The 27,422-nt window shown below is 32.9% G+C and overlaps 3 protein-coding genes across 3 annotated transcripts; all 3 read left to right on the forward strand.

Annotated features, from left to right (window-relative positions):
* Window positions 1-1,686, forward strand: LOC132253603 (BURP domain-containing protein 3-like). The gene is made up of 2 exons (XM_059736101.1): window positions 1-4; window positions 123-1,686. The coding sequence occupies exons 1-2, from the start codon at window positions 1-3 to the stop codon at window positions 1,529-1,531; spliced, it is 1,413 nt and encodes a 470-aa protein (XP_059592084.1). The 3' UTR covers window positions 1,532-1,686.
* A 3,344-nt stretch (window positions 1,687-5,030) lies between these two features.
* LOC100250915 (BURP domain protein RD22) lies at window positions 5,031-26,201 on the forward strand. The gene is made up of 2 exons (XM_010650244.3): window positions 5,031-5,083; window positions 24,595-26,201. The coding sequence occupies exons 1-2, from the start codon at window positions 5,059-5,061 to the stop codon at window positions 26,169-26,171; spliced, it is 1,602 nt and encodes a 533-aa protein (XP_010648546.1). The 5' UTR covers window positions 5,031-5,058; the 3' UTR covers window positions 26,172-26,201.
* On the forward strand, window positions 6,589-7,949 carry LOC100268089 (BURP domain protein RD22). The gene has a single exon (XM_010650240.3). The coding sequence runs from the start codon at window positions 7,060-7,062 to the stop codon at window positions 7,801-7,803; it is 744 nt and encodes a 247-aa protein (XP_010648542.1). The 5' UTR covers window positions 6,589-7,059; the 3' UTR covers window positions 7,804-7,949.
* Window positions 26,202-27,422: the final 1,221 nt, after the last annotated feature.

Raw genomic sequence — 27,422 nt, forward strand, 5'->3', positions numbered from 1 at the left:
ATGAGTAAATATTAAATAACAAGCCCAACTAGGCTCTTGAGTTATAGACTTTCACAAACAATCATTCTCCAATTTGTATGTAGTAGCATTTTGAAATTAAGATGCAAACTCTCAAAAAGCAGGAAGAAGTTCTACCGATGCTCAAAAGCATGCTAGCTCGATTGCCGAATATGAAGCAGTCTATGGAAACCCTCAAAAAGTAGAAGGAAGTCCTATCAATTCTCACAAGGATGCTAGCTCAATTGCCGGATATGATGCAGTCTATGGAAACCCTCAGAAAGCTAGAGGAAGTTCTATCAAGGCTCACAATGATGCTAACTCAGTTGCCGCATATGATGCAGTCTACGGAAACCCTCAAAAATTAGGAGGAAGTTCTATCAAAGCTCACAATGATGCTAACTCCGTTGCCGGTTATGATGCAGTCTATGGAAACCCTCAAAAATTAGGAGGAAGTTCTACCAATGCTCATGACAAAGATGCTAGCGCAATTGCTGGATATGATGCAGTCTATGGAAGCACTCAAAAACAAGGGGATGCTAGTCCAATTGCTGGATATGATGCAGTCTATGGAAGCACTCGAAAACAAGGGGATGCTAGTCCAATTGCTGGGTATGATGCAGTCTATGGAAGCACTAAAAAACAAGGGGATGCTAGTCCAATTGCTGGCTATGATGCAGTCTATGGAAGCACTCAAAAACAAGGGGATGCTAGTCCAATTGCTGGATATGATGCAGTCTATGGAACCTCTCAAAAAGCAGAAGGAAGTTCCATCAATGTTCACAAGGATGCTAGCTCAATTGCCGGATATGATGCAGTCTATGGAAACTCTCAACAAAAAGCAGGAGGAAGTTCTATCAATGCTTACAAAGATTCTAGCCCAGTTGCGGGGTATGATGCAGTTAATGTGTTTTTGGAAAAAGACCTGCATCCTGGGACAAAAATGGCGGTGCGCTTCACAAAAACCTCAAGTGCAGCTCATTTCTTGCCCCATCAAGTTGCTGAATCCATACCTTTTTCATCAAACAAGCTACCAGAAATTTTGAAGCGATTCTCCGTGAAAGAAAACTCCGCAGAAGCCCAGATAATACAGAAAACAATAAAACAATGTGAGACGCCTGCCATAGTAGGAGAAGTTAAGTACTGTGCGAGGTCCTTGGAGTCCCTAATTGATTTCAGCACTTCAAGGCTGGGAAAAAACATTCGAGTTCTCTCCAATGAGGTGGAAGCGGATATCCAGGAGTATAAATTTGGAGAGGGAGTGAAGATGGTGGGAGAGAAATCAGTGGTGTGCCACCAGCTGAACTATCCATATGCTGTGGCATTCTGCCATACACTTCACATGACAAAGATTTACATGGTTCCATTGGTGGGTGCTGATGGAACCGGAGTTGAAGCTGTAGCAGTTTGTCACCGGGACACGTCAACTTGGGACCCAAAGGCTTTGGTCTTTCAAAGCCTCAAAGTTAAGCCAGGAACTTTGCCCATCTGCCATTTCCTTCCCAATGGTCATACTGTCTGGGTTCCAAAGTAGGTAGAGATCCGCAGAAAGCCTCCAACCCAATTGCTGGCTTGCAGTTTCTGTAATATATTGTGTGCTTTGAATAACTGCTAGGGTTGAGGAATGTGTGTCCTAACTCCTATGTGTAATATTATTCAGTAACGAGTGACTCTCTCCTTGGTTATTTATTTTTTCGGGTTTATTTCATTACCTTCTTTCGATTAAGTACATCTAGCAACCACGCTTTTTAAAAAATAAAACCATGATATATAAAAGTGTTAAATATATAATATAAGCAAATTCGTCTTCTATCTTATATTAAAATGAATGAAAAAGGTTACAACGATGAAACTCTCGAAAAACACTTTTCAATTACAACCACACTTTTTAAAAAATAAAACCCTAATATATAAAATGGTCAAATATATAATAGGAACAAATTCGTCATTTATCATATAAAAAAAGATTCTCCAAATACCCCAGTAAAAGAGCAACAATAACTTAAAATTGTTTTTATTCAAGTATATGGTTGTAGTAAAATTGTTTATGTTATTCTATAGTTTGTTGTTGTGTAAGAGGAATATTAATAACAACTAGTTTCAAACATAATACTGAAGATCATATTGCCATTTTTTTTTTCATGTTGAAGATATAATATAATTATTAAACAAAATGGGGTGACTTTGATTTAAAGTATTTAATTTTAAGTTAATAATTTTAGAAATAACATTTTGAATAAGTATAAACATGAAATAATCCAATAAAACTAAGACTTGATATATAAATTCTAAGAATAAAATATTATGCTCGTTTAACATAAATGTTAAAATTTTAATTTGATATTTAAATTTATAAATAAAAATGGAATTAATAAAAATAAATTGAAATGATTTTAATGAATATAAAATAAACATTATTTAATTTAATTTTAGTATATGAAAGATAAAAATTAATATATATATATATATATATATATATATAGAAAACAATAAAACAATGTGAGACGCCTGCCATAGTAGGAGAAGTTGAGTACTGTGCGAGGTCCTTGGAGTCCCTAATTGATTTCAGCACTTCAAGGCTGGGAAAAAATTTGGAGAGGGAGTGAAGATGGTGGGAGAGAAATCAGTGGTGTGCCACCAGCTGAACTATCCATATGCTGTGGCATTCTGCCATACACTTCACATGACAAAGATTTACATGGTTCCATCGGTGGGTGCTGATGGAACCGGAGTTGAAGCTGTAGCAGTTTGTCACCGGGACACTTCAACTTGGGACCCAAAGGCTTTGGTCTTTCAAAGGCTCAAAGTTAAGCCAGGAACTTTGCCCATCTGCCATTTCCTTCCCAATGGTCATATTGTCTGAGTTCCAAAGTAGGCAGAGATCCGCAGAAAGCCTCAAACCCAATTTCTGGCTTGCAGTTTCTGTAACATATTGTGTGCTATTTGAATAACGGCAAGGGTTGAGGAATATGCATCCCAACTCCTATGTGTAATATTATTCAGTAACGAGTGACTTTCTCCTTGATTATTTATTTTTTCAAGTTAATTTCATTGACCTTCTCTCAACTACGTACATCTAACTCTCATAATTTTAAAATTTCATTAAATATTAGGCTTATTCTTTTCATTTCTTATTTTCACTTATTACCTATTTAATTCAAAATAAAGGAAATGTACCATGAAAATTTAAATTTACAAGAATTAAATATATTTAATCAAAATCTTAAAAATGGTGAATGAAATTAACTTTTATTTTTTTGTTAATATTATCTATTGCAAATAAAAGGAAACAGTGACCAGAAGAATAGTGACAATACTTACTATAATCATTTTATTTCAGTAATAATAAAAGCAAAAATTTCATTATTTAATTACCTCAACAATAATCATGTCACAATTATTCAAAGAATATAGTCCCGGAACAATACTGAAAATTATTATTATTATTATTTTATTTGAATGATAGTAAAAATATGACATTTATCTCTTTTTGTTTTACCTACTTAATTTCCAAACCCATCCATTTTTTTTCCTTCGAGTTTTCTATTTTTATTTATTTTTATATTTTATAAAAGATTTTTCAAATGATCAAATTTTTAAATAAATATTAGTTTGATTGTGGTTATCAATTTTCTTGCTATACAAAGAAAAACACCAAATCAAACGGTATTTGATGTTTTAAACTCTTTAACAAATCTAATAACTTTTAAAAATAATTTAGAAACCAATTAATACCTATTGCAACCTAAAAATGTGCTATCCATGTTGACAATTTATTACCCCATTTCCAATTGTAGTTGTAGATGAGGGAGATAATTTTCCTGATGAGGGCATTATTATAAACATTATTACGATGGTATGGCAAAGTGAAGGATGCATTATGATGGAGCTTCCAACAATCGAGAACATGTTGTTGATGTATTTTAGTTATTTCTCTTCTAGGTGATCACATTCCTAATCAATTATATAATCATAATGATTGAAATCGATGCAATCGAAGCATTAAAAAACCAATGTGAAGGAACGAGTCTTAAGTACAAATAAATGGAATCACTTATAAAAATTAAGAATATAAAAAATAATATTTAAATTTAAAAATGTATTAATAATATAATAAATTATTATCAAATATAAAGATATATGATCTCCATCACATTTTTCAACTGCCGTCCAACTTGGCAGCCAATGTCGCTACCCTCCTTTCAACCTCTTCCATGATGACCTCATTAGTCTAGATCTTTCGGAGATAGTCTGCATAGGTCCGATGGAATCAATAGTTTGGTTCTAATAAGTTTGGTTCAGTTTGGTTCTTTCTTTAGAGAGCAATGAGAATATACCCTGTCGACAATAATGTCGGTTTCCCATCGGAATGAGTTTGTAGAGGAGAAAAAAAGGGTAGCTTTAGCACAAAATTCATATTACTGTATGTGACAGAAATAACTTTAAAATATACCAAGTGGGGATTAAAATTTGTTCATTATTTAAAAAGAAATGTATAAGAATACTATCTAATTCTCCGGGATTAAGATTCCAATCAATCAGCCAATTCCATTGGAAAGCATCTATCAAATTGATAAAGCCGATGAACAACCTCTCACACAGGATATTGTCTTAAATTTCAATTAGATAACGACGATGCGACAACCTCTCACACACGAATGCCTTACGTAGTAGTTTAATGGAATTAGCTTTGTCTGTGCCTATGCCACCAGCATTTTAATTAATGCTTGTGGGACATGAGTGAGAGAAGAAATCAACAATAAATAGGAAGCCATGCACTTCCCTCCTTTCCATTCTGGGTTCTAGGCGGCTAGCTTTGTACGAGTTGGAGTAGTTTCAGAGCTTTAATGGAGTTTCATCTCCTTCCCATTCTGACTTCTTTCTTGGTGAGCCTTCACTTCCACCTTTTCTTGAACACTTCGTTTTTATATTTCATGGAATATAACTTACATATATGGCATGAAGTACTTGTGGCAGCTGGTGGTGGTCAGCCATGCTTATTCTCTACCTTCCGAGGTTGATTGGATGTCGGGTTTGCCTAACACTCCCTTCCCGAAAGCTATGCGGAATCTCTTAATGCAGCCTGGTTGGTTTCCAACTTCCTCTTTTGTTGGCTCATAGTAATAGTGTGTTGAATAATGTATTTATGAGAATCATCTATCAAATATTTCTTCGGAAAATATTATAAGTATTTTTTCAATGATGATTTTTCATATTTTTAAAGATATTTCCTAAAATTTTATCAAATATCAAATGAGTTCTAAACCTGTTTGAGAACTATTGCTAGTTTGAATGACCATAATAGACTAAAAAATGACTTGAGTAGAGATGAGATTTATTTATTTTAATATTTATGTCAATTATGGGGATTATAGGTAATGACGAATTTGAAAAATAAAATGTAACATCGAGTATAAATGAGTTATAATCATGTGAAATTATCAACAACCATGTTTTGATAAAATATTTGCTGCTTAATGCAACAAATTAAATGGCCTTAATTAGTTATACCATCAATCATGGGTTTATGTGTGGCTTTAAGAAAATATGTGTCCTTAATTATTTCTCAAGTTATTATCCTCGTCATCATAATTAACCTTTTAAATTGTTGAATTTGCAAACACAACAAAAGACGGAAGTTCTACCAATGCTGACAAGACCATCCCCACTGCTAAATACGACACCCTTTATGAAAACCCTCAAAAAGCAGCGAAAAGTTCTATAAATGCTCGCAAGAATGCTAGCCAAATTAATCAATACGATTTAGTTCATGAAAACCTTAGAAAGTTAAATGAAAGCTCTATCGAATCTCCCAAGGATGCTAGCTCACTTGTCGGATATGATGCAATCTATGGAAACGCCAAAAAACAAGGAGATGCTGTCCCAATTACCGGATCATATGATGCAGTCTATGGAAACCCCAAAAAACAAGGAGATGCTACCCCCGGATCATATGATGCAGTCTATGGAAACCCCAACAAACAAGAAGATGCCACCCCCGGGTCATATGATGCAGTCTATGGAAACCCCAACAAACAAGGAGATGCTGCCCCAGTTACCGGATCATATGATGCAGTCTATGGAAACCCCAAAAAACAAGGAGATGCTGCCCCAGTTACCGGATCATATGATGCAGTCTATGGAAACCCCACAAAACAAGGAGATGCTTCCCCAGTTACCGGATCATATGATGCAGTCTATGGAAACCCCAAAAAACAAGGAGATGCTGTCCCAGTTACCGGATCATATGATGCAGTCTATGGAAACCCCAAAAAACAAGGAGATGCTGTCCCAGTTACCGGATCATATGATGCAGTCTATGGAAACCCCACAAAACAAGGAGATGCTTCCCCAGTTACCGGATCATATGATGCAGTCTATGGAAACCCCACAAAACAAGGAGATGCTTCCCCAGTTACCGGATCATATGATGCAGTCTATGGAAACCCCAAAAAACAAGGAGATGCTGCCCCAATTACCGGATCATATGATGCAGTCTATGGAAACCCCACAAAACAAGGAGATGCTTCCCCAGTTACCGGATCATATGATGCAGTCTATGGAAACCCTAAAAAACAAGGAGTTGCTACTCCAGTTACCGGACCATATGATGCAGTCTACGGAAACCCCAAAAAACAAGGGGATGCTACCCCAATCACCGGATCATATGATGCAGTGTATGGAAACCCTCAAAAAATTGTAGGAAGTTCCATTAATGCTCATAAGGATGCCAGCCCAATTGCCGGATATGATGCAGTTTATAGAAACCCTCAAAAAGCAGGAGGAAGTTCTATTAATGCTCAGAAGGATGCTAGCTCAATTGCCGGATATGATGCAGTCTACGGAAGCGCTCAAAAAGTAGGTGAAAGTTCCATCAATGCCCACAAGGATGCCAACTCAATTGCCGGATATTATGCAGCCTATGGAAACCCTCGAGATGCAGGTGAAAGTTCTATTGATGCTGGCAAGGCTAGCCCAACTGCCTCATATCGGACTGTTTACGGAAATCCTCGAAAAGCAAGTGGAAGCACTGATATCAATGCTGGTAAGCCTAGTAGAACTATGCAATACGAGAGGGTCTATGGAAATCCTCAAAAAGCAGGCGGAAGTTCTGTAAGCGCGGGCAAAAATAGTCCAAACTTGCAACAAGGACACCAAGATGGTACCAGTACAGGTAATGTGTTCTTGGAAAAAGACCTGCATCCTGGGACTAAAATGATGGTGCGCTTCACAAAAACCTCAAGTGCAGCTCATTTCTTGCCCCAGCAAGTTGCTGAATCCATACCTTTTTCATCAAACAAGCTACCAGAAATTTTGAATCAGTTCTCAGTGAAAGAAAACTCCGCAGAAGCCAAGATAATACAGAAAACAATAGAAGAATGTGAGAAACCGGCCATAGAAGGAGAAGAGAAGTACTGTGCGAGATCGCTGGAGTCCCTAATCAATTTCAGCACTTCAAAGCTTGGAAAAAACATTAGAGCACTCCCAAATGTTGTGGAAGGGGAAATCCAGGAATATAAATTTGGAAAGGGAGCGAAGATGCTTGGAGAGAAATCAGTGGTGTGCCACCAGCTGAACTATCCATATGCTGTGGCTCTTTGCCATGCATTTCACATGACAAAAATTTACAAGGTTCCATTGGTGGGAGCTGATGGAACCAGAGTTCAAGCTTTAGCAGTATGTCATGAGGACACTTCCATTTGGGACCCAAATGCTTTGGCTTTTCAAGTGCTCAAAGTTAAGCCAGGAACTTGGCCCATCTGTCATTTCCTTCCCAATGGTCATTTTGTGTGGGTTCCAAACTAGGCAGAGATCCGTCCGCAGAAAGCCTCAAACCCAATTGCTGGCTTGCAGTTTGTGTAATATATTGTGTGCTTTGAATAACTGCAAGGGTTGAGGAATGTATGTCCTATGAGCAATATTATTCAGCAATGAGTGACTCTCCTTTTTTCTTTTTCTTTTTTTCTTTTTTTTTCTTTTCCCTTTCAGTACTACCCATTGCAGCAATTGCAATGCTAAACATATGCACTGAGTATCATATCTAAACGCCCACCAGAAGACAGTTTGAGATTACATATATACTTAATTACATTTAGCAATTCTTTTATTTTATTTTTTCAAATAACTAATACAAACTAATTGATAATAATCAAATTAACTTTTGTTGTAGAGTTGTAAGTGAACTTGTAATTAAGTATCATTGTAGATTCACCATTATTTAGTTAAACATTAGAGTCCAAAATATTTAAACATCTCAAAATAAACCACCATTAAAAATTTATTTAATAAAATTTTTGTTAACAAAATATTTCTTTTATTCATAGAAGTAACAGAACCTATTACTATGATTGAGAATTATTTTTTAAAATAATTTTCTATTTTTTTTCTTAAGAACAAAAAACAAAATGTTTTTAAATAAATCATTTTAGTTATTTTCTGTTGTTTTTATTTGTTTTTTGAGGATTGTTTTAATAAATAATTATATAAACACATTGAATGATTAAAAATAAAACACCAAATATAAAAATTATTTTTTAAAATATTAAAAATGGGTTAAAAATATTTTAGGTTTCTAAATAGATTTTTGTTCTATAAAAACTAGAAAACAATTTTAAAAAACTATTTTCAAAAACTATTTTTTCATAAATATTTTTAAAAGCAATTACCAAACAAAACCTAAAATTTTTTATATGTTTTTTGTTGTTAGAAATAGCAAAGCAAACAAAATATGAACCGTGTTTCCATTCATACGCGGGCATAGCCATATAAGTGTTGCTTCACAGAAGCATATTTCAGGCTTTCAGCTATCCTTATATGGAAAGCTCAGTCTATGTATCAATTGAAAAAGCATTAAATATATTTGTCTTTTTTCTTCTTAATTTTTTTTTTCCCTTTGTTAGCTTATGGATATAGTTTAATTATGAAAGTTGCTTTTCTCAGTTATTCAAAATGAGTGGTATATACACATGCATGCTGCTCAGTCGTTGCATAATTCTCTCCTTCCTTGCTGGGTCAATTTTTCCAACAACTTCTAAAGCTTGATGAGTCCGAAAGTGTCTATAATTCTTCTGCTCTTGCAAGAAATCTTCAAAGGCTTGTTATTAATTAAATTTTACTTTCTAACCCTAGTTAATTCTTTAAGTTATGAATTTGGTGTCAGATACCATAAAGTAAATAACCCAAATTATTTATTAGAGACCATAAGGTATATAATCCAAATTATTTTTTAGATTATCATTCCTAACCCCAATTCCTATGTGATAGAATAACCACTAGCACACTTTAAATTGTATTATCACTTTTTCTCCTACATCTATGATAATTCAAGATTGTAGTTGAGAAAAAAATATTGATGAAAAACTTATTATTCTCATGTTGGTGGTGGAGTCCTTGATTTAAGGGCACGGAATACACATGCCAAATCTCGGTCCATGTATATGTATGATATATATAAAGAATGTTGGATAAGGAAATTCTAGACATGACCAAATTTGAATCGTGTATTGCCACTTACATTTGGCAATAAGATGTGATTTACGTGGAAAATTGGTGGTGGTAGGAGCCTATAAATAGAGGTCTCTTCTCCTCATTCCATTTATTCTATAATTGAGAGAAAAATAGTGGTGCAACTCTTTGAGTGAAAAAGTGAGATTCATAGATACCAATTCATAGGAAATCTACATGTAGTAGATGGTATGTCATGGATCAGAGCTTCATCTCATTGTTATTTACATAGAATATTGAAGTATAGTTGATTTTCTATAATGGAATGTTGAATTAACTTCATAATTGAATTCTAGGAGAGTCAATACTTCTATAGGTCCTAATGGTCTTTGCTATGAACTCAAACATTGTGTTGGCGTAGTTTATGAGGGTTGGATTGACTTTAGGTTTACTCTTGTACATAAAAGAATTTTGATAATTACACAAAGTTGTATATGAGATAATAAACAAGGTTTTTAAATTGGACTAATTGATTAATTAGATAGTCATATGCGGTTAATTAATCAATTATGACTTATATTATAGTAGATTAAGTAACCCAAACTCAAGTCACTTAAACCTAATAAGAGAATGTTATAAATACCCTTTAGAAATTAGGGCTAAGGTTTCCATGGCCTTAGACAGTTGTCTTCCATCTCAAAGAGAGTATAGGTTTCCACAATTTCAAAGCCCACACTTTGGAGTGTCAAGATTATGGTTTAAGTTATCAAATAGAAGATCTTGGGTGAACAAGACTCCCGAACTATTCAAGCATGTTTTTTATTGTGAGGAATTGATATAGGAACATTCAGATTTAGGTATGAATACTATATCTCTAGATCTATAATTAATAATAGTTTTTGCTACCATTTTATTTCATCGTGATAGATTTATACATACCTAGGGATAGATGCATACACCTACTAGATCTAGGGATAGGGAATTCCCAACAACTATAGCCAAGGAATATGCATGGAATGGACAAGTATTGAAGCTTAGTTTTATTTTAAGGTCAGAGGTTGGGGTGGAATACACACCCAAACACTTTTAGTTGAGAGTAATCAGGTGTTGAAAAAGAGTTCCAATGGAGTTTTATTCTTTAGAACCAGAGTGGGTAACCTGTTAGTAAGAAAAATGCATGTGCAAAGGCCTCATCACAATGTTTGATGGGTAGAGAGGCTTGTAGGAGTCCCTATTCAACAATGAGGTGATGTTTATGCTGAGTTGTTACATTTTGTTTATGGGCGTAGGAACATGAGGTTCTCTGGATAATGTCATTTGAGAAAGGATAATGTGTGAAGGTACGATATTCTCCGCCCTAATCAGTTTGTATAGCCTTACTTTTATGACCCATTTTAAGCTCAGCTTGAGACTTGAAATTAAGAAAGGCTTGAAATGCTTCATTAGATTTTTACTTAAAAGCATGTAAATCCATGCATACCTAGAGTAGGCATCAACATAGTGAATGTAATACTGATATCCATTAGAAGAGGGTGTTGATGCAAGGCCTCATAAATGAGAATGTATCGGTTCTAAGGGTGTTGTGTATGGTGAGGTAGAAGTAAGAAATGGAAACTAGTGAATCTTTCCCAAGCAAGATGCAAAACAAACAAGAGAGGATCTTTTATTAAGGTGAGAAAGGTTACCTATATTTAGTACTTGAGACATGGTTTGAGCAGATGGGTGGCCAAGTCTATTGTGTCATAAATCAAATGATGCTCTTTCTTGTAGCTGATGTTATGAAGGGCTTGGAAGAGAAAGGTGTAGTGGTTGTTGTGCAGAGCTTGAAGGAGACGGTTGAGTTCTGAGGATGTGAGGAAGTGAAGTTCAAGTTATCGAACACATAGAGACCCCTTTTAAGTTGGCATTGTAGAAGAACTGTTCTGGTGGTAAGATCCTTAACAAAACAAGAGGTGGAGGTGAAACTCAAAATATACATGGTTGTCATTTGCAAATTTAGAAACATTAAGAAGATTTTTGGTGATTTTTAGAACATGAAGTAATTGTTTCAGGGTAAGTGATTTGGAAAGATTAAAAGGAGATGAGAATGATGTATTACCAATATGATGAATAGGGAGGCCCTTACCGTTTCCCATGAAAACTTGATCTGGTGCCGAAAATTGTGATTTGTTCAAGATGTTGTTCAGTTCAAGTGTTAGATGATGTGTTGCTCCGGAACATGGATACCAGTAGGTTACCTCTGAAATATCTGAAGAGGCTTGTTGTGTGGGTGCAATTAAGAGTCCTTCATGCTGCTGTGATGGCCTCAAGTATTGTTGTGGAACGTGAGTAATGTTCCCTTGAGGTGGATGATTTTGCAGCTGTGAATTCCAGTGAAGGAGTGATGAAACCAGTAGTAGCATTGCATAACCACATGTACTATCCTCCCACATAGCTGACATTGGGGTTTCTTATTTCCTTCCCATGAATTCTTTGATTCAAGTGTGAGGATCCACTGGTTGTGGCCAAGTTAACAAGACTAGTATTGGACAATTCTGAATTCAATTTCTTCCGTAGTGTAGGGATCAATCCTTGAGCTTACTGAGATGATAGAGGTTTCATATTCTTGAGAAAGGCCTTCAAAGATTGCATCTATATAGTCTTCGACACAGAGTTTATGGCCAACTAGAGGAAGAAGATCAACTGTGTTTAGAAGCATATTTCAACTACAATTTCATAAAAGTATTACAATTTAATTTCTATTTAGGAAAAATAATTTTTACAAATTGTCTAGAGAAAAAGATCCTTTTATAAGTTCATCTACAAAGTATTTTTCAACTCAATCTTATTTACAAGAGTTAAAATTCAATTCAAATATAGTGGTAAAAAAAGTTTGATAGAAAATGATTTTTACAAAAGAGAATTCAATTCTTTTTTAATTTTAAGAAAATAATTTATTAATTTGATAAAAAAAGAAAAAGAAATTATCTATGATTGGCTTAAAAAAAAAAAAAAAGAGTTTCCCGATTTTATTAAGTGAACTTCGTAAACTATTTGGATTTTAGTAAAAGATCTCAACTTTATTATTTAAAAAAATCAAATTAAAAAAATTTTTAAAAAAGGATTCCAATTGGATTTTTCCTTAAAAAAGGAATTTTTTATTAATTTATTAAAAAAAATTAGGACTTTAATTTTAATAGAATTATATTTTAATTAAAATAAGATATTTTCATAACATTATTTAAAAAGAGAATTTTATTAAGAATTAGTTTTATTTACAATTTTAATAAAAGAATTTTCATTTTATTTAAGGATTTTTGCAAGCTGTTTTAATTTTGTTACATTAAAAAAAAAATCAAACTAAACACAAAAAATAGGATCATGTCTTAAAAAGGTTTTCAATTTATTAATGGCATGATTTTCGGATTATTTAAAAAATAAAAATCTCAACTTTATCTAAAAGGATTTCATATTTTTATTTATTAAAAAAATTCATTTATTTATTTATTTATTTTCCTTCTTCTTTTTTTTTTTTTCTAAGAGGCTTCCGATTTCATTTTGGAAGACCCTGAAACAAGGCCAAAATTTTATAATGAAATTTCAAAGATCAAAAGGAAAGGGTTTCACCTCATTCTTTTGAAGAACCTAAGGCCAAAATTGAAGTGAGGGTCATGGAAATGAAGGTCTCGATAGTTGATGCAGATGAGGTTGTCAGAGGGGGCCTGTGAGGTGCATAATTGGTATGAATATGGTAGTGGAGCTGCGTGAGAGAGAAATGGAAGAAAGGAGGGTGAGAGAGAGAGAGAAAGGGGTGGAGAGAAATAAAGTGAAAGAAAGAAAATGGGGGAAAATGAGAAGAAGAGGAAGAAGTGGGTGGTCGTGTGAGGGAAAGTGAGAGAGGCTGAGAAAGGAAAACAAATGAAAAGAAAGAAAAAAAATGTTAAAAAATAGAAGGAAAGAGAAAAGAGTAGGGTGTGGGTGGAGGAAAAGGTGGAAGAAAAAGGCCAAAATTTTGGTTTGAATTGCTGCAAGGGTTGAGGATTGTGTGTCCTACCTAAGGGTCTTCAACGGGCCGGGCCGGGCCCTTAAGCTGGGCGGGTTGGCGGGCTTAGCTGGGTAAAAATTAAAGTATTTTTTAGGTTTGAAGGGAAGGGGATTCGAACCCTTTCCCATACGGATCCATAAGGAGAGCTAACCACCAACTGAACTAACCCTCTTTTATGTAATTATTTTGTATTAGTTATATATATATTAGAAATGTTGTATGATTTTTTTTTTATATATAGATTTTTTTTAAGTGGCGGGCCAGGCCGAGCCTAAATTGGGGCCCATGGCCTGGCCCATCCAAGAATGGGCTCGGGCTTGCCGAGCTTTAACCCGCTAGGCCGGGTCGGGCCGCGGGCTTTTTGGAGACCCTTAGTCCTACCACCTATGTGCAATATTAGTGACTCGCTCTATCATTCAGCCTAGCGTGCACTTAGGTTAGGTTTGTTTTTTGATTGAATAAAAAAAGTCAAAATATTTAACTTTTTTTATTCAGCTAAAAATAACATGTTGACATTATTCAATATAATTAAACTGAACTTATTAATAATATATTTATTTTAATTATGTTGGATGATGTCAACATATTACTTTTAGTTGAATAGAAAAAGCCAAATATTTGATTTTTTCTATTCAACTAAAAAACAAACACCTCTTAATATTATATCTACACACCCACAGAAGAGGTTACCTTTAGCTTTACAACTTCATAATTATTTTGAGTTCTGCATTAGAATCGCCCTTTTAACAATTATTATAATTAATTAAAATTGATATAATGACGTATTTAATTATATTAAACTTGGACAATGGTGGATGGTTTAACAATGATGGGTGTCCCCTTAATCATTGAATTTGTAAAGCACCACCAGCTTTTGGACGAAGGGCATGGAGCCCAATGGTTCCAAAATAATTAATCAAGTTGATGGGACTAGTCCCTTTCTTCTTTCATTACTGAAATTACAGTTCGCTCCCATCATCGTCCCTTCATTTTCACTTTATTCTGCACTCATTTCCCATTTTACCTTTGCCAGGGTGAAGGGTGTCACACACTTATGGTATTAAAGTTGCATTATCTGGCATTCACAATGACTGGTGGTGATAATTCACAATTCTCTCTCGTCACATCCAATGGCTACTGCGAAGGAGTCCTGGCCCCACCAGATAGAGGCACCTCCCTTGAGCTCTTTCCATCCCATCTCAGCCACATTCCTCTTCAGTTAGAGAGCTTTCATGGAGTTTTACCTCCTTCCCCTTCTGGCATTTCTCTCCGTGAGCCTTAACTTCCAACTTTACTAATCAAATCATAAACCATGCACTACATTATTATTTTACAGGAAAATTAAGCATGTTCTCTATTATGGAAAATCAATACAAAGCCCAGATGAAACTATTCTTTACAAAGCATTTTCAAAATATTTTTCTGAAAATATTGAAAAAAGCAATATGCAAATTTAAATGGATGGAGTTCGCAACATGCATGTTCACAATATTTGAATAAAGGATTGGCAGTTAGCGTGGGTCCTGTAGTTGATTGCTATTTTAAGATCGGCCCACTATCTTCCTCAATTACTCCATTTTATATTTTTCTATTTTTGAAAGAATCTTTACGGATCTTCAATAATTAATGAGAAGTACTATCTTCCTCATCCCATTCCTCCCCCTCTCACTCTCTTTACGTCCTTAAAGTAAGTGGTACAATAAAAAGGGAATAAAAAGGGAAATGGAATTATTGCCTTTTCATCCAGATGAGCAGCCACAATCATTTACTTCAAAAGAATCAAAGCATCTCTCTTTTGCAGTGAAAGACATGTGAAATTCATTGAGTTTGAATTTCAATAAATTTGAATTGAATTTGAATTTGAATTTACCAATTCAAGGCAACGGGGCAATCGTCAAAAGTGGATTTTTCTATTTTTGAAAGAATCTTTACGGATCTTCAATAATTAATGAAAATTGAATGCGAAGGTTGGGCCACATGCAACTTGATCATGCATGGATGCTTTTACTATCTTATTTATATATGCCGACTTAGCCATTATATATATCCATCAATTGATTTCACTTCTTCATACCAACGTATAGCTTAGCCTGCGGTTCACAGCTTCTATGGAGCTTCATCTTCTTCCCATTCTAACTTGCCTCTCTGTGAGACTTCACTTTTATCTTTCCTTTGTTTTTATTTTTCTACCATAACTCATTACATGACAAGGGCAATGCAAGTTATATTATTTTGCAGAAAATGGTACTTACAATAAATTTTCTTTAAAAAATGAACATTTTCTAATCCAAATTTTAAGTCTTACTGTTCTAAAAATGGTAATTTCTTAATGATTTAACATGTATAGTTTAACATGAGCTTCTTGGCAGAGTTTCTTCTATGTTAATAATGGTGATGTATTTCAATTGGTATCAGAGCAACATGTTAAATCATTAAGAAATTACCATTTTTAAAATAAAAATGTCGAAATGCTCTCACTTTCCTTCACCAAAACCCTCAGTTAGCCTCCTTTCGTGCGCCTGAAACACCATGGAGGGCATTAGGGAGGGTGGTGATTTGGGTTTCCGGAGAGCATGAAATTCAGGCGCGGTTCAGGCGAGTTTCAGGCGTCCGTGCGGCGCTGGTGCACAGTCCGTGCGGTTTAGTCTGTTTTCCTTGAAAAGAGTCTGTGGAAGCCAACATATAATAAAGGGAGACACACAAGACTGTGAGACCTGCCATGAAAACATTTTTCAATTGAATCCACACTTTTTAAAAAATAAAACTCTAATATATAAAAGGGTTAAATATATAATTGGAGCAAATTTGTCATTTATCATATAAATTTTTTTTCCAAATACCCCAATAAAAGAGCAATTTTTGAAATGTTAAAAATATTAAAAGTATTTCGTAAAATCACTATTAAACGAGTTATTAGAGTGCGTTTGAGAGCCCATTTGATAGTAATTTTATGAAGCGCTTCTAACCCTTTTAACACTTGAAATTTTTTATCATTCAAGTGTTATAAATACTATAAACATTTTATAGAATTATTATCAAATACAATATGAGAATTATTATTAAAAACATTTTTGGTTTTTTTAATACTTGAAAGATAAAAATTTTGAAATATTAAAAGCACTCCTTAAAATCACAACCAAATGGATCTTTAGAATATATTAAACAATGATTTTAAAAAAAACTTTTAACCTTAAAAACATTTTAAAACAAAATTAAGTGTTTGAAAAATTTTATCAAATATTTTTAAAAATCTTAAAAATTACTTAAAATATGAAAAAATTAGATTTTTTTTAAGAAACCTTTGTTATTAATTTCCCTAAAAACACCTTTAAAGAAAATGCTTATATTAAAAACATTTTAAGACGATGTTTTAAGATCTCATCTGATAGTAATTATAGAAAACACTTTTAATCTTTTTAATATTTAAAAAAATTTATTATTTAAGTGTTAAAAATATTATAAACGCTTTTTAAAATCACCCTTAAATGTACTCTAAATTTATATATATAATAGAGTTTCCAGGATTCAACAACCACGGATATTATGTTTTGGAGAGATGAAAGAAAATTTTGATTTAACATAATACTACAATTATTACTAAATGCAATTGTTGGCTTCAAAATCCATCTATTAAATGCAACTACCACTGATTATTATAGGCACTAAAATGGAAATGCTTTTATTGTTTTCTCATCCATTTTTTTTTGTTTTTGTTTTTGACAAGAAATCATTTCTAAGTAAGGGGATTCCCACACATTTTCACAATATTTGAATAAGGGATTGGCAGTTAGCGTGGGTCCTGTAGTTGATTGCTATTTTAAGATCGGCCCACTATCTTCCTCAATTACTCCATTTCATATTTTTCTATTTTTGAAAGAATCTTTACGGATCTTCAATAATTAATGAGAAGTACTATCTTCCTCATCCCATTCCTCCCACTCTCACTCTCTTTACGTCCTTAAAGTAAGTGGTAGGGTTGGCTTTTTTGAGTTAGAGTTGGTACAATAAAAAGGGAAATGGAATTATTGCCTTTTCATCCAGAGGAGCAGCCACAATCATTTACTTCAAAAGAATCAAAGCATCTCCCTTTTGCAGTGAAAGACATGTGAAATTCATTGAGTTTGAATTTCTATAAATTTGAATTGAATTTGAATTTGAATTTACCAATTCAAGGCAACGGGGCAGTCGTTAAAAGTGGATTTTTCTATTTTTCAAAGAATCTTTACGGATCTTCAATAATTAATGAGAATTGAATGCGAAGGTTGGGCCACATGCAACTTGATCATGCATGGATGCTTTTACTATCTTGTTTCTATATGCCGACTTAGCCATTATATATATCCATCAATTGATTTCACTTCTTCATACCAACGTACAACTTAGCCTGCGGTTCACAGCTTCTATGGAGCTTCATCTTCTTCCCATTCTAACTTGCCTCTCTGTGAGACTTCACTTTTACCTTTCTTTTGTTTTTATTTTTCTAACATAACTCATTACATGACAAGGGCAATGCTAGTTATATTATTTTGCAGAAAATGGTACTTACAATAAATTTTCTTTAAAAAATGAACATTTTCTAATTCAAATTTTAAGTCTTACTGTTCTAAAAATGGTAATTTCTTAATGATTTAACATGTATGGTTTAACATGAGATTCTTGGCAGAGTTTCTTCTATGTTAATAATGGTGATGTATTTCAATTGGTATCATAGCAACATGTTAAATCATTAAGAAATTACCATTTTTCAAATAAAAATATCGAAATGCTCTCACTTTCCTTCACCAAAACCCTCAGTTGGCCTCCTTTCGTGCCCCTGAAACACCATGGAGGGCATTAGGGAGGGTGGTGATTTAGGTTTCCGGAGAGCATGAAATTGAGGCGCGGTTCAGGCAAGTTTCAGGCGTCCGTGCGGCGCTGGTGTGCCTTCCGTGCGGCGCTGGTGCACAGTCCGTGCGGTTTAGTTTGTTTTCCTTGAAAGGAGTCTGTGGAAGCCAACATATAATAAAGGGAGACACACAAGACTGTGAGACCTGCATGAAAACATTTTTCAATTGGAACAACACTTTGTAAAAAATAAAACTCTAATATATAAAAGGGTTAAATATATAATAGGAGCAAATTTGTCATTTATCATATAATTTTTTTTTTCCAAATACCCCGATAAAAGAGCAATTTTTGAAATGTTAAAAATATTAAAAGTATTTCGTAAAATCACTATTAAACGAGTTATTAGAGTGTGTTTGAGAGCCCATTTGATAGTAATTTTATGAAGTGCTTCTAACCCTTTTAACACTTGAAATTTTTTATCATTGAAGTGTTATAAATACTATAAACATTTTATAGAATTATTATCAAATACAATATGAGAATTATTATTAAAAACATTTTTGGTTTTTTTTAATACTTGAAATATAAAAATTTTGAAATATTAAAAGCACTCCTTAAAATCACAACCAAATGGATCTTTAGAATATATTAAACAATGATTTTAAAAAACACTTTTAACCTTAAACACATTGTAAAACAAAATTAAGTGTTTGAAAAATTTTATCAAATATTTTTAAAAATCTTAAAAATTACTTATAATATGAAAAAATTAGATTTTTTTTTTAAGAAACCTTTCTTATTAATTTCCCTAAAAACACTTTTAAAGAAAATGCTTATATTAAAAACATTTAAAGACGATGTTATAAAAAACACTTTTAATCTTTTTAATATTTAAAAAAAATTTATTATTTAAGTGTTAAAAATATTATAAACGCTTTTTAAAATCACCCTTAAATGTACTCTAAATTTATATATATAATAGAGTTTCCAGGATTCAACAACCACGGATATTATGTTTCGGAGAGATTAAAAAAAATTTTGATTTAACATAATACTACAATTATTACTAAATGCAATTGTTGGCTTCAAAATCCATCTATTAAATGAAACTACCACTGATTATTATAGGCACTAAAATGGAAATGCTTTTAGTGTTTTCTCATCCATTTTTTTTGTTTTTGTTTTTGACAAGAAATCATTTCTAAGTACGGGGATTCCCACACATTTTCACAATATTTGAATAAAGGATTGGCAGTTAGCGTGGGTCCTGTAGTTGATTGCTATTTTAAGATCGGCCCACTATCTTCCTCAATTACTCCATTTTATATTTTTCTATTTTTGAAAGAATCTTTACGGATCTTCAATAATTAATGAGAAGTACTATCTTCCTCATCCCATTCCTCCCCCTCTCACTCTCTTTACGTCCTTAAAGTAAGTGGTAGGGTTGGCTTTTTTGAGTTAGAGTTGGTACAATAAAAAGGGAAATGGAATTATTGCCTTTTCATCCAGATGAGCAGCCACAATCATTTACTTCAAAAGAATCAAATCATCTCTCTTTTGTAGTGAAAGACATGTGAAATTCATTGAGTTTGAATTTCAATAAATTTGAATTGAATTTGAATTTGAATTTACCAATTCAATGCAACGGGGCAGTCGTCAAAAGTGGATTTTTCTATTTTTGAAAGAATCTTTACGGATCTTCAATAATTAATGAGAATTGAATGCGAAGGTTGGGCCACATGCAACTTGATCATGCATGGATGCTTTTACTATCTTGTTTATATATGCCGACTTAGCCATTATATATATCCATCAATTGATTTCATTTCTTCATACCAACGTACAGCTTAGCTTGCGGTTCACAGCTTCTATGGAGCTTCATCTTCTTCCCATTCTAACTTGCCTCTCTGTGAGACTTCGCTTTTACCTTTCTTTTGTTTTTATTTTTCTAACGTAACCCATTACATGACAAGGGCAATGCTAGTTATATTATTTTGCAGAAAATGGTACTTACATTAAATTTTCTTTAAAAAATGAACATTTTCTAATCCAAATTTTAAGTCTTACTGTTCTAAAAATGGTAATTTCTTAATGATTTAACATGTATGGTTTAACATGAGATTCTTGGCAGAGTTTCTTTTATCTTAATAATGGTGATGTATTTCAATTGGTATCAGAGCAACATGTTAAATCATTAAGAAATTACCATTTTTAAAATAAAAATATCGAAATGCTCTCACTTTCCTTCACCAAAACCCTCAGTTGGCTTCCTTTCGTGCCCCTGAAACGCCATGGAGGGCATTAGGGAGGGTGGTGATTTGGGTTTCCGGAGAGCATGAAATTGAGGCGCGGTTCAGGCAAGTTTCAGGCGTCCGTGCGGCGCTGGTGCACATTCCGTGCGGTTTAGTCTGTTTTCCTTGAAAGGAGTCTGTGGAAGCCAACATATAATAAAGGGAGAAACACAAGACTGTGAGACCTGCCATGAAAACATTTTTCAATTGGAACCACACTTTGTAAAAAATAAAACTCTAATATATAAAAGGGTTAAATATATAATAGGAGCAAATTTGTCATTTATCATATAAATTTTTTTTCCAAATACCCCGATAAAAGAGCAATTTTTGAAATGTTAAAAATATTAAAAGTATTTCGTAAAATCACTATTAAACGAGTTATTAGAGTGTGTTTGAGAGCTCATTTGATAGTAATTTTATGAAGCGCTTCTAACCCTTTTAACACTTGAAATTTTTTATCATTCAAGTGTTATAAATACTATAAACATTTTATAGAATTATTATCAAATACAATATGAGAATTATTATTAAAAACATTTTTGGTTTTTTTAATACTTGAAAGATAAAAATTTTGAAATATTAAAAGAACTCCTTAAAATCACAACAAAATGGATCTTTAGAATATATTAAACAATGATTTTAAAAAAAACTTTTAACCTTAAAAACATTTTAAATCAAAATTAAGTGTTTGAAAAATTTTATCAAATATTTTTAAAAATCTTAAAAATTACTTATAATATGAAAAAATTAGATTTTTTTTTTTTTAAGAAACCTTTATTATTAATTTCCCTAAAAACATTTTTAAAGAAAATGCTTATATTAAAAACATTTTAAGACGATGTTTTAAGATCTCATCTGATAGTAATTATAGAAAACACTTTTAATCTTTTTAATATTTAAAAAAATTTATTATTTAAGTGTTAAAAATATTATAAACGCTTTTTAAAATCACCCTTAAATGTACTCTAAATTTATATATATAATAGAGTTTCCAGGATTCAACAACCACGGATATTATGTTTTGGAGAGATGAAAGAAAATTTTGATTTAACATAATACTACAATTATTACTAAATGCAATTGTTGGCTTCAAAATCCATCTATTAAATGCAACTACCACTGATTATTATAGGCACTAAAATGGAAATGCTTTTACTGTTTTCTCATCCATTTTTTTTTGTTTTTGTTTTTGACAAGAAATCATTTCTAAGTACGGGGATTCCCACACATTTTCACAATATTTGAATAAAGGATTGGTAGTTAGCGTGGGTCCTGTAGTTGATTGCTATTTTAAGATCGGCCCACTATCTTCCTTAATTACTCCATTTTATATTTTTCTATTTTTGAAAGAATCGTTACGGATCTTCAATAATTAATGAGAAATACTATCTTCCTCATCCCATTCCTCCCCTTCTCACTCTCTTTACATCCTTAAAGTAAGTGTAGAGTTGGCTTTTTGGAGTTAGAGTTGGTACAATAAAAAGGGAAATGGAATTATTGCCTTTTCATCCAGAGGAGCAGCCACAATCATTTACTTCAAAAGAATCAAAGCATCTCCCTTTTGCAGTGAAAGACATGTGAAATTCATTGAGTTTGAATTTCAATAAATTTGAATTGAATTTGAATTTGAATTTACCAATTCAAGGCAACGGGGCAGTCGTTAAAAGTGGATTTTTCTATTTTTCAAAGAATCTTTACGGATCTTCAATAATTAATGAGAATTGAATGCGAAGGTTGGGCCACATGCAACTTGATCATGCATGGATGCTTTTACTATCTTGTTTATATATGCCGACTTAGCCATTATATATATCCATCAATTGATTTCATTTCTTCATACCAACGTACAGCTTAGCTTGCGGTTCACAGCTTCTATGGAGCTTCATCTTCTTCCCATTCTAACTTGCCTCTCTGTGAGACTTCGCTTTTACCTTTCTTTTGTTTTTATTTTTCTAACGTAACCCATTACATGACAAGGGCAATGCTAGTTATATTATTTTGCAGAAAATGGTACTTACATTAAATTTTCTTTAAAAAATGAACATTTTCTAATCCAAATTTTAAGTCTTACTGTTCTAAAAATGGTAATTTCTTAATGATTTAACATGTATGGTTTAACATGAGATTCTTGGCAGAGTTTCTTTTATCTTAATAATGGTGATGTATTTCAATTGGTATCAGAGCAACATGTTAAATCATTAAGAAATTACCATTTTTAAAATAAAAATATCGAAATGCTCTCACTTTCCTTCACCAAAACCCTCAGTTGGCTTCCTTTCGTGCCCCTGAAACACCATGGAGGGCATTAGGGAGGGTGGTGATTTGGGTTTCCGGAGAGCATGAAATTGAGGCGCATTTCAAGCAAGTTTCAGGCGTCCGTGCGGCGCTGGTGCACATTCCGTGCGGTTTAGTCTGTTTTCCTTGAAAGGAGTCTGTGGAAGCCAATATATAATAAAGGGAGACACACAAGACTGTGAGACTTGCCATAAAACATTTTTCAATTGCAACCACACTTTTTTAAAAATAAAACTCTAATATATAAAAGGGTTAAATATATAATAGGACCAAATTTGTCATTTATCATATAAATTTTTTTTTCCAAATACCCCGATAAAAGAGCAACAATAACTTAAAATTGTTTTTATTCAAGTATATAGTTGTAGTAAAATTGTTTATGTTATTCTATAGTTTGTTGCTGTGTAAGAGGAATATTAATAACAACTAGTTTCAAACATAATACTGAAGATCATATTACCATTTTTTTTTCATGTTGAAGATATAATATGATTATTAAAAAAAATGGGGTGACTTTGATTTAAAGTATTTAATTTTAAGTTAATAATTTTAGAAATAAAATTTTGAATAAGTATAAACATGAAATAATCCAATAAAACTAAGACTTGATATATAAATTCTAAAAATAAAATATTATGCTCGTTTAACATAAATGTTAAACTTTTAATTTGATATTTAAATTTATAAATAAAAATGGAATTAATAAAAATAAATTGAAATGATTTTAATGAATATAAAAATAAACATTATTTAATTTAATTTTAGTATATAAAAGATAAAAATTAATATATATATATATATACACACCTTTATATATAATAAGTAGTCAATATGTAACACCTAATACCATGCTGAATTATACTATATCAACAATTATCCTCAAAGTTTGAAAATGATTGCAAAGAGTTTTAATGTTTGACCTACTTGCAACCCGTTTTATAATGATTTTGGGAAGCACTCTTAACCTTTTTAATACTTGAAAGTTTTTATTATTCAAGTGTTAAAAAGTCTATAAATGTTTTCTAAAATCAGTATGAAACATACTCTTAAAAATGACAACAAATTAATAGGTTTAAGTTGTTATTACTCCTATTTAGGTGAACTTGCCTAATAACATTTATCAAACAAGTCATTTTAATTGAGTTGATGGCTTCAATCTTGGCACTATTCATTTTGATTTATTTAGTTAATTGTTTTGAAATGATTATAATGTGGCTTATATATAATCATTTTAATTATTGTGTCATATTAACACGATTATAATTAAACCCCACATATCACTAGTTGTTGTAAATGAGAAAAGTATATTTCATGCGTTTATTTGAAAGCATATGCATGGTAGGAAACCATTTTTTCATATTTCAAAGTGTTATCCTAAAATATTTGTTAATTTATACGCTTTTAGATAAAAAAAATAATATCGAAATACTACCTTTTAATAATACAAATATTATATTTGATTTAGACGAGTACATATTTCACTTGAAAATTTTTGATAGGTTATGTTTACAATTTGTAAATTTTATAATTTTTTTACCTTAACATGTGAAAGGAGGATCCAATTCTTACCTCTAATGATAGACTAACGATCATGAGTAGATATTAAATAACAAGCCCAACTAGGCCCTTGAGTAATAGACTTTCACAAACAATCATTCTCCAACTTGTATGTAGTAGCATTTTGAAATTAAGATGCAAACTCTCAAAAAGCAGGAAGTTCTACCGATGCTCAAAAGCATGCTAGCTCGATTGCCGAATATGAAGCAGTCTATGGAAACCCTCAAAAAGTAGAAGGAAGTCCTATCAATTCTCACAAGGATGGTAGCCCAATTGCCGGATATGATGCAGTCTATGGAAACCCTCAGAAAGCTGGAGGAAGTTCTATCAAGGCTCACAATGATGCTAACTCAGTTGCCGGATATGATGCAGTCTATGGAAACCCTCAAAAATTAGGAGGAAGTTCTACCAATGCTCATCACAAAGATGCTGGCGCAATTGCTGGATATGATGCAGTCTATGGAAGCACTCAAAAACAAGGGGATGCTAGTCCAATTGCTGGATATGATGCAGTCTATGGAAGCACTCAAAAACAAAGGGATGCTAGTCCGATTGCTGGATATGATGCAGTCTATGGAAGCACTCAAAAACAAGGGGATGCTAGTCCAATTGCTGGATATGATGCAGTCTATGGAAGCACGAAAAAACAGGGGGATGCTAGTCCAATTGCTGGATATGATGCAGTCTATGGAAGCACGAAAAAACAAGGGAATGCTAGTCCAATTGCTGGATATGATGCAGTCTATGGAAGCACTCGAAAACAAGGGGATGCTAGTCCAATTGCTGGATATGCTGCAGTCTATGGAAGCACGAAAAAACAAGGGGATGCCAGTCCAATTTCTGGATATGATGCAGTCTATGGAACCTCTCAAAAAGCAGAAGGAAGTTCCATCAATGTTCACAAGGATGCTAGCTCAATTGCCGGATATGATGCAGTCTATGGAACCCCTAAAAAAGCAATAGAAAGTTCCACCAAAGCTCACAAGGATGCTAGCCAAATTGCTGGATATGATGCAGTCTATGGAAACTCTCAACAAAAAGCAGGAGGAAGTTCTATCAATGCTCACAAAGATTCTAGCCCAGTTGCGAGTTATGGTGCAGTTAATGTGTTTTTGGAAAAAGACCTGCATCCTGGGACAAAAATGGCTGTGCGCTTCACAAAAACCTCAAGTGCAGCTCATTTCTTGCCCCATCAAGTTGCTGAATCCATACCTTTTTCATCAAACAAGCTACCAGAAATTTTGAAGCGATTCTCCGTGAAAGAAAACTCCGCAGAAGCCCAGATGATACAGAAAACAATAAAACAATGTGAGACACCTGCCATAGTAGGAGAAGTTAAGTACTGTGCGAGGTCCTTGGAGTCCCTAATTGATTTCAGCACTTCAAGGCTGGGAAAAAACATTCGAGTTCTCTCCAATGAGGTGGAAGCGGATATCCAGGAGTATAAATTTGGAGAGGGAGTGAAGATGGTGGGAGAGAAATCAGTGGTGTGCCACCAGCTGAACTATCCATATGCTGTGGCATTCTGCCATACACTTCACATGACAAAGATTTACATGGTTCCATCGGTGGGTGCTGATGGAACCGGAGTTGAAGCTGTAGCAGTTTGTCACCGGGACACTTCAACTTGGGACCCAAAGGCTTTGGTCTTTCAAAGGCTCAAAGTTAAGCCAGGAACTTTGCCCATCTGCCATTTCCTTCCCAATGGTCATATTGTCTGGGTTCCAAAGTAGGTAGAGATCCGCAGAAAGCCTCAAACCCAATTGCTGGCTTGCAGTTTCTGTAATATATTGTGTGCTATTTGAATAACGGCAAGGGTTGAGGAATGTGTGTCCTAACTCCTATGTGTAATATTATTCGGTAACGAGTGACTTTCTCCTTGGATTATTTATTTTTTTCGAGTTAATTTCATTCACCTTTTCTCAACTAAGTACATCTAGCTCCCATAATTTTAAAATTTCATTAAATATTAGGCTTATTCTTTTCATTTCTTATTTTCACTTATTACCTATTTCATTCAAAATAAAGGAAATGTACGATGAAATTTTAAATTTACGAGAACTAAATATATTTAATCAAAATCTTAAAAATGGTGAATGAAATTAACTTTTATTTTTCTGTTAATATTATCTATCGCAAATAAAAGGAAACAGTGACCAAAAGAATAGTGACAATACTTACTATAATCATTTTATTTAAGTAATAATAAAAGCAAAAATTTCATTATTTAATTACCTCAACAATAATCATGTCACAATTATTCAAAGAATATAGTCCTGATCGAAACAACACTGAAAATTATTATTATTATTATTTTATTTGAATGATAGTAAAAATATGACATTTATCTCTTTTTGTTTTACCTACTTAATTTCCACACCCATCCATTTTTTTTCCATCGAGTTTTCTATTTTTATTTATTTTTATATTTTATAAAAGATTTTTCAAATTATCAAAATTTTAAATAAATATTAGTTTGATTGTGGTTATCAATTTTCTTGCTATACAAAGAAAAACACCAAATCAAACGGTATTTGATCTTTTAAACTCTTTAACAAATCTAATAACTTTTAAAAATAATTTAAAAACCAATTAATACCTATTGCAACCTAAAAATGTGCTATCCATGTTGACAATTTATTACCCTGAAGCTCCTTGCCCCATTTCCAATCGTAGTTGTAGATGAGGGAGCGGTCGATGATAATTTTCCTGATGAGGACATTATTATAAACATTATTACGATGGTATGGCAAAGTGAAGGCTGCATTATGGTGGAGCTTCCAACAATCGAGAACATGTTGTTGGTGTATTTTAGTTATTTCTCTTCTAGGTGATCACATTCCTCATCAATTATATAATTATAATGATCGAAATCGATGCAATCGAAGAAATCAAAAAACCAGTGTGTGAAGGAACGAGTCTTAAGTACAAATAAATGGAATCACCTATAAAAATTAAGAACATAAAAAATAATATTTAAATTA

The sequence above is a fragment of the Vitis vinifera genome, chromosome 4 (genome assembly GCF_030704535.1).
Source record: "Vitis vinifera cultivar Pinot Noir 40024 chromosome 4, ASM3070453v1".
NCBI lineage: Eukaryota > Viridiplantae > Streptophyta > Magnoliopsida > Vitales > Vitaceae > Vitis > Vitis vinifera.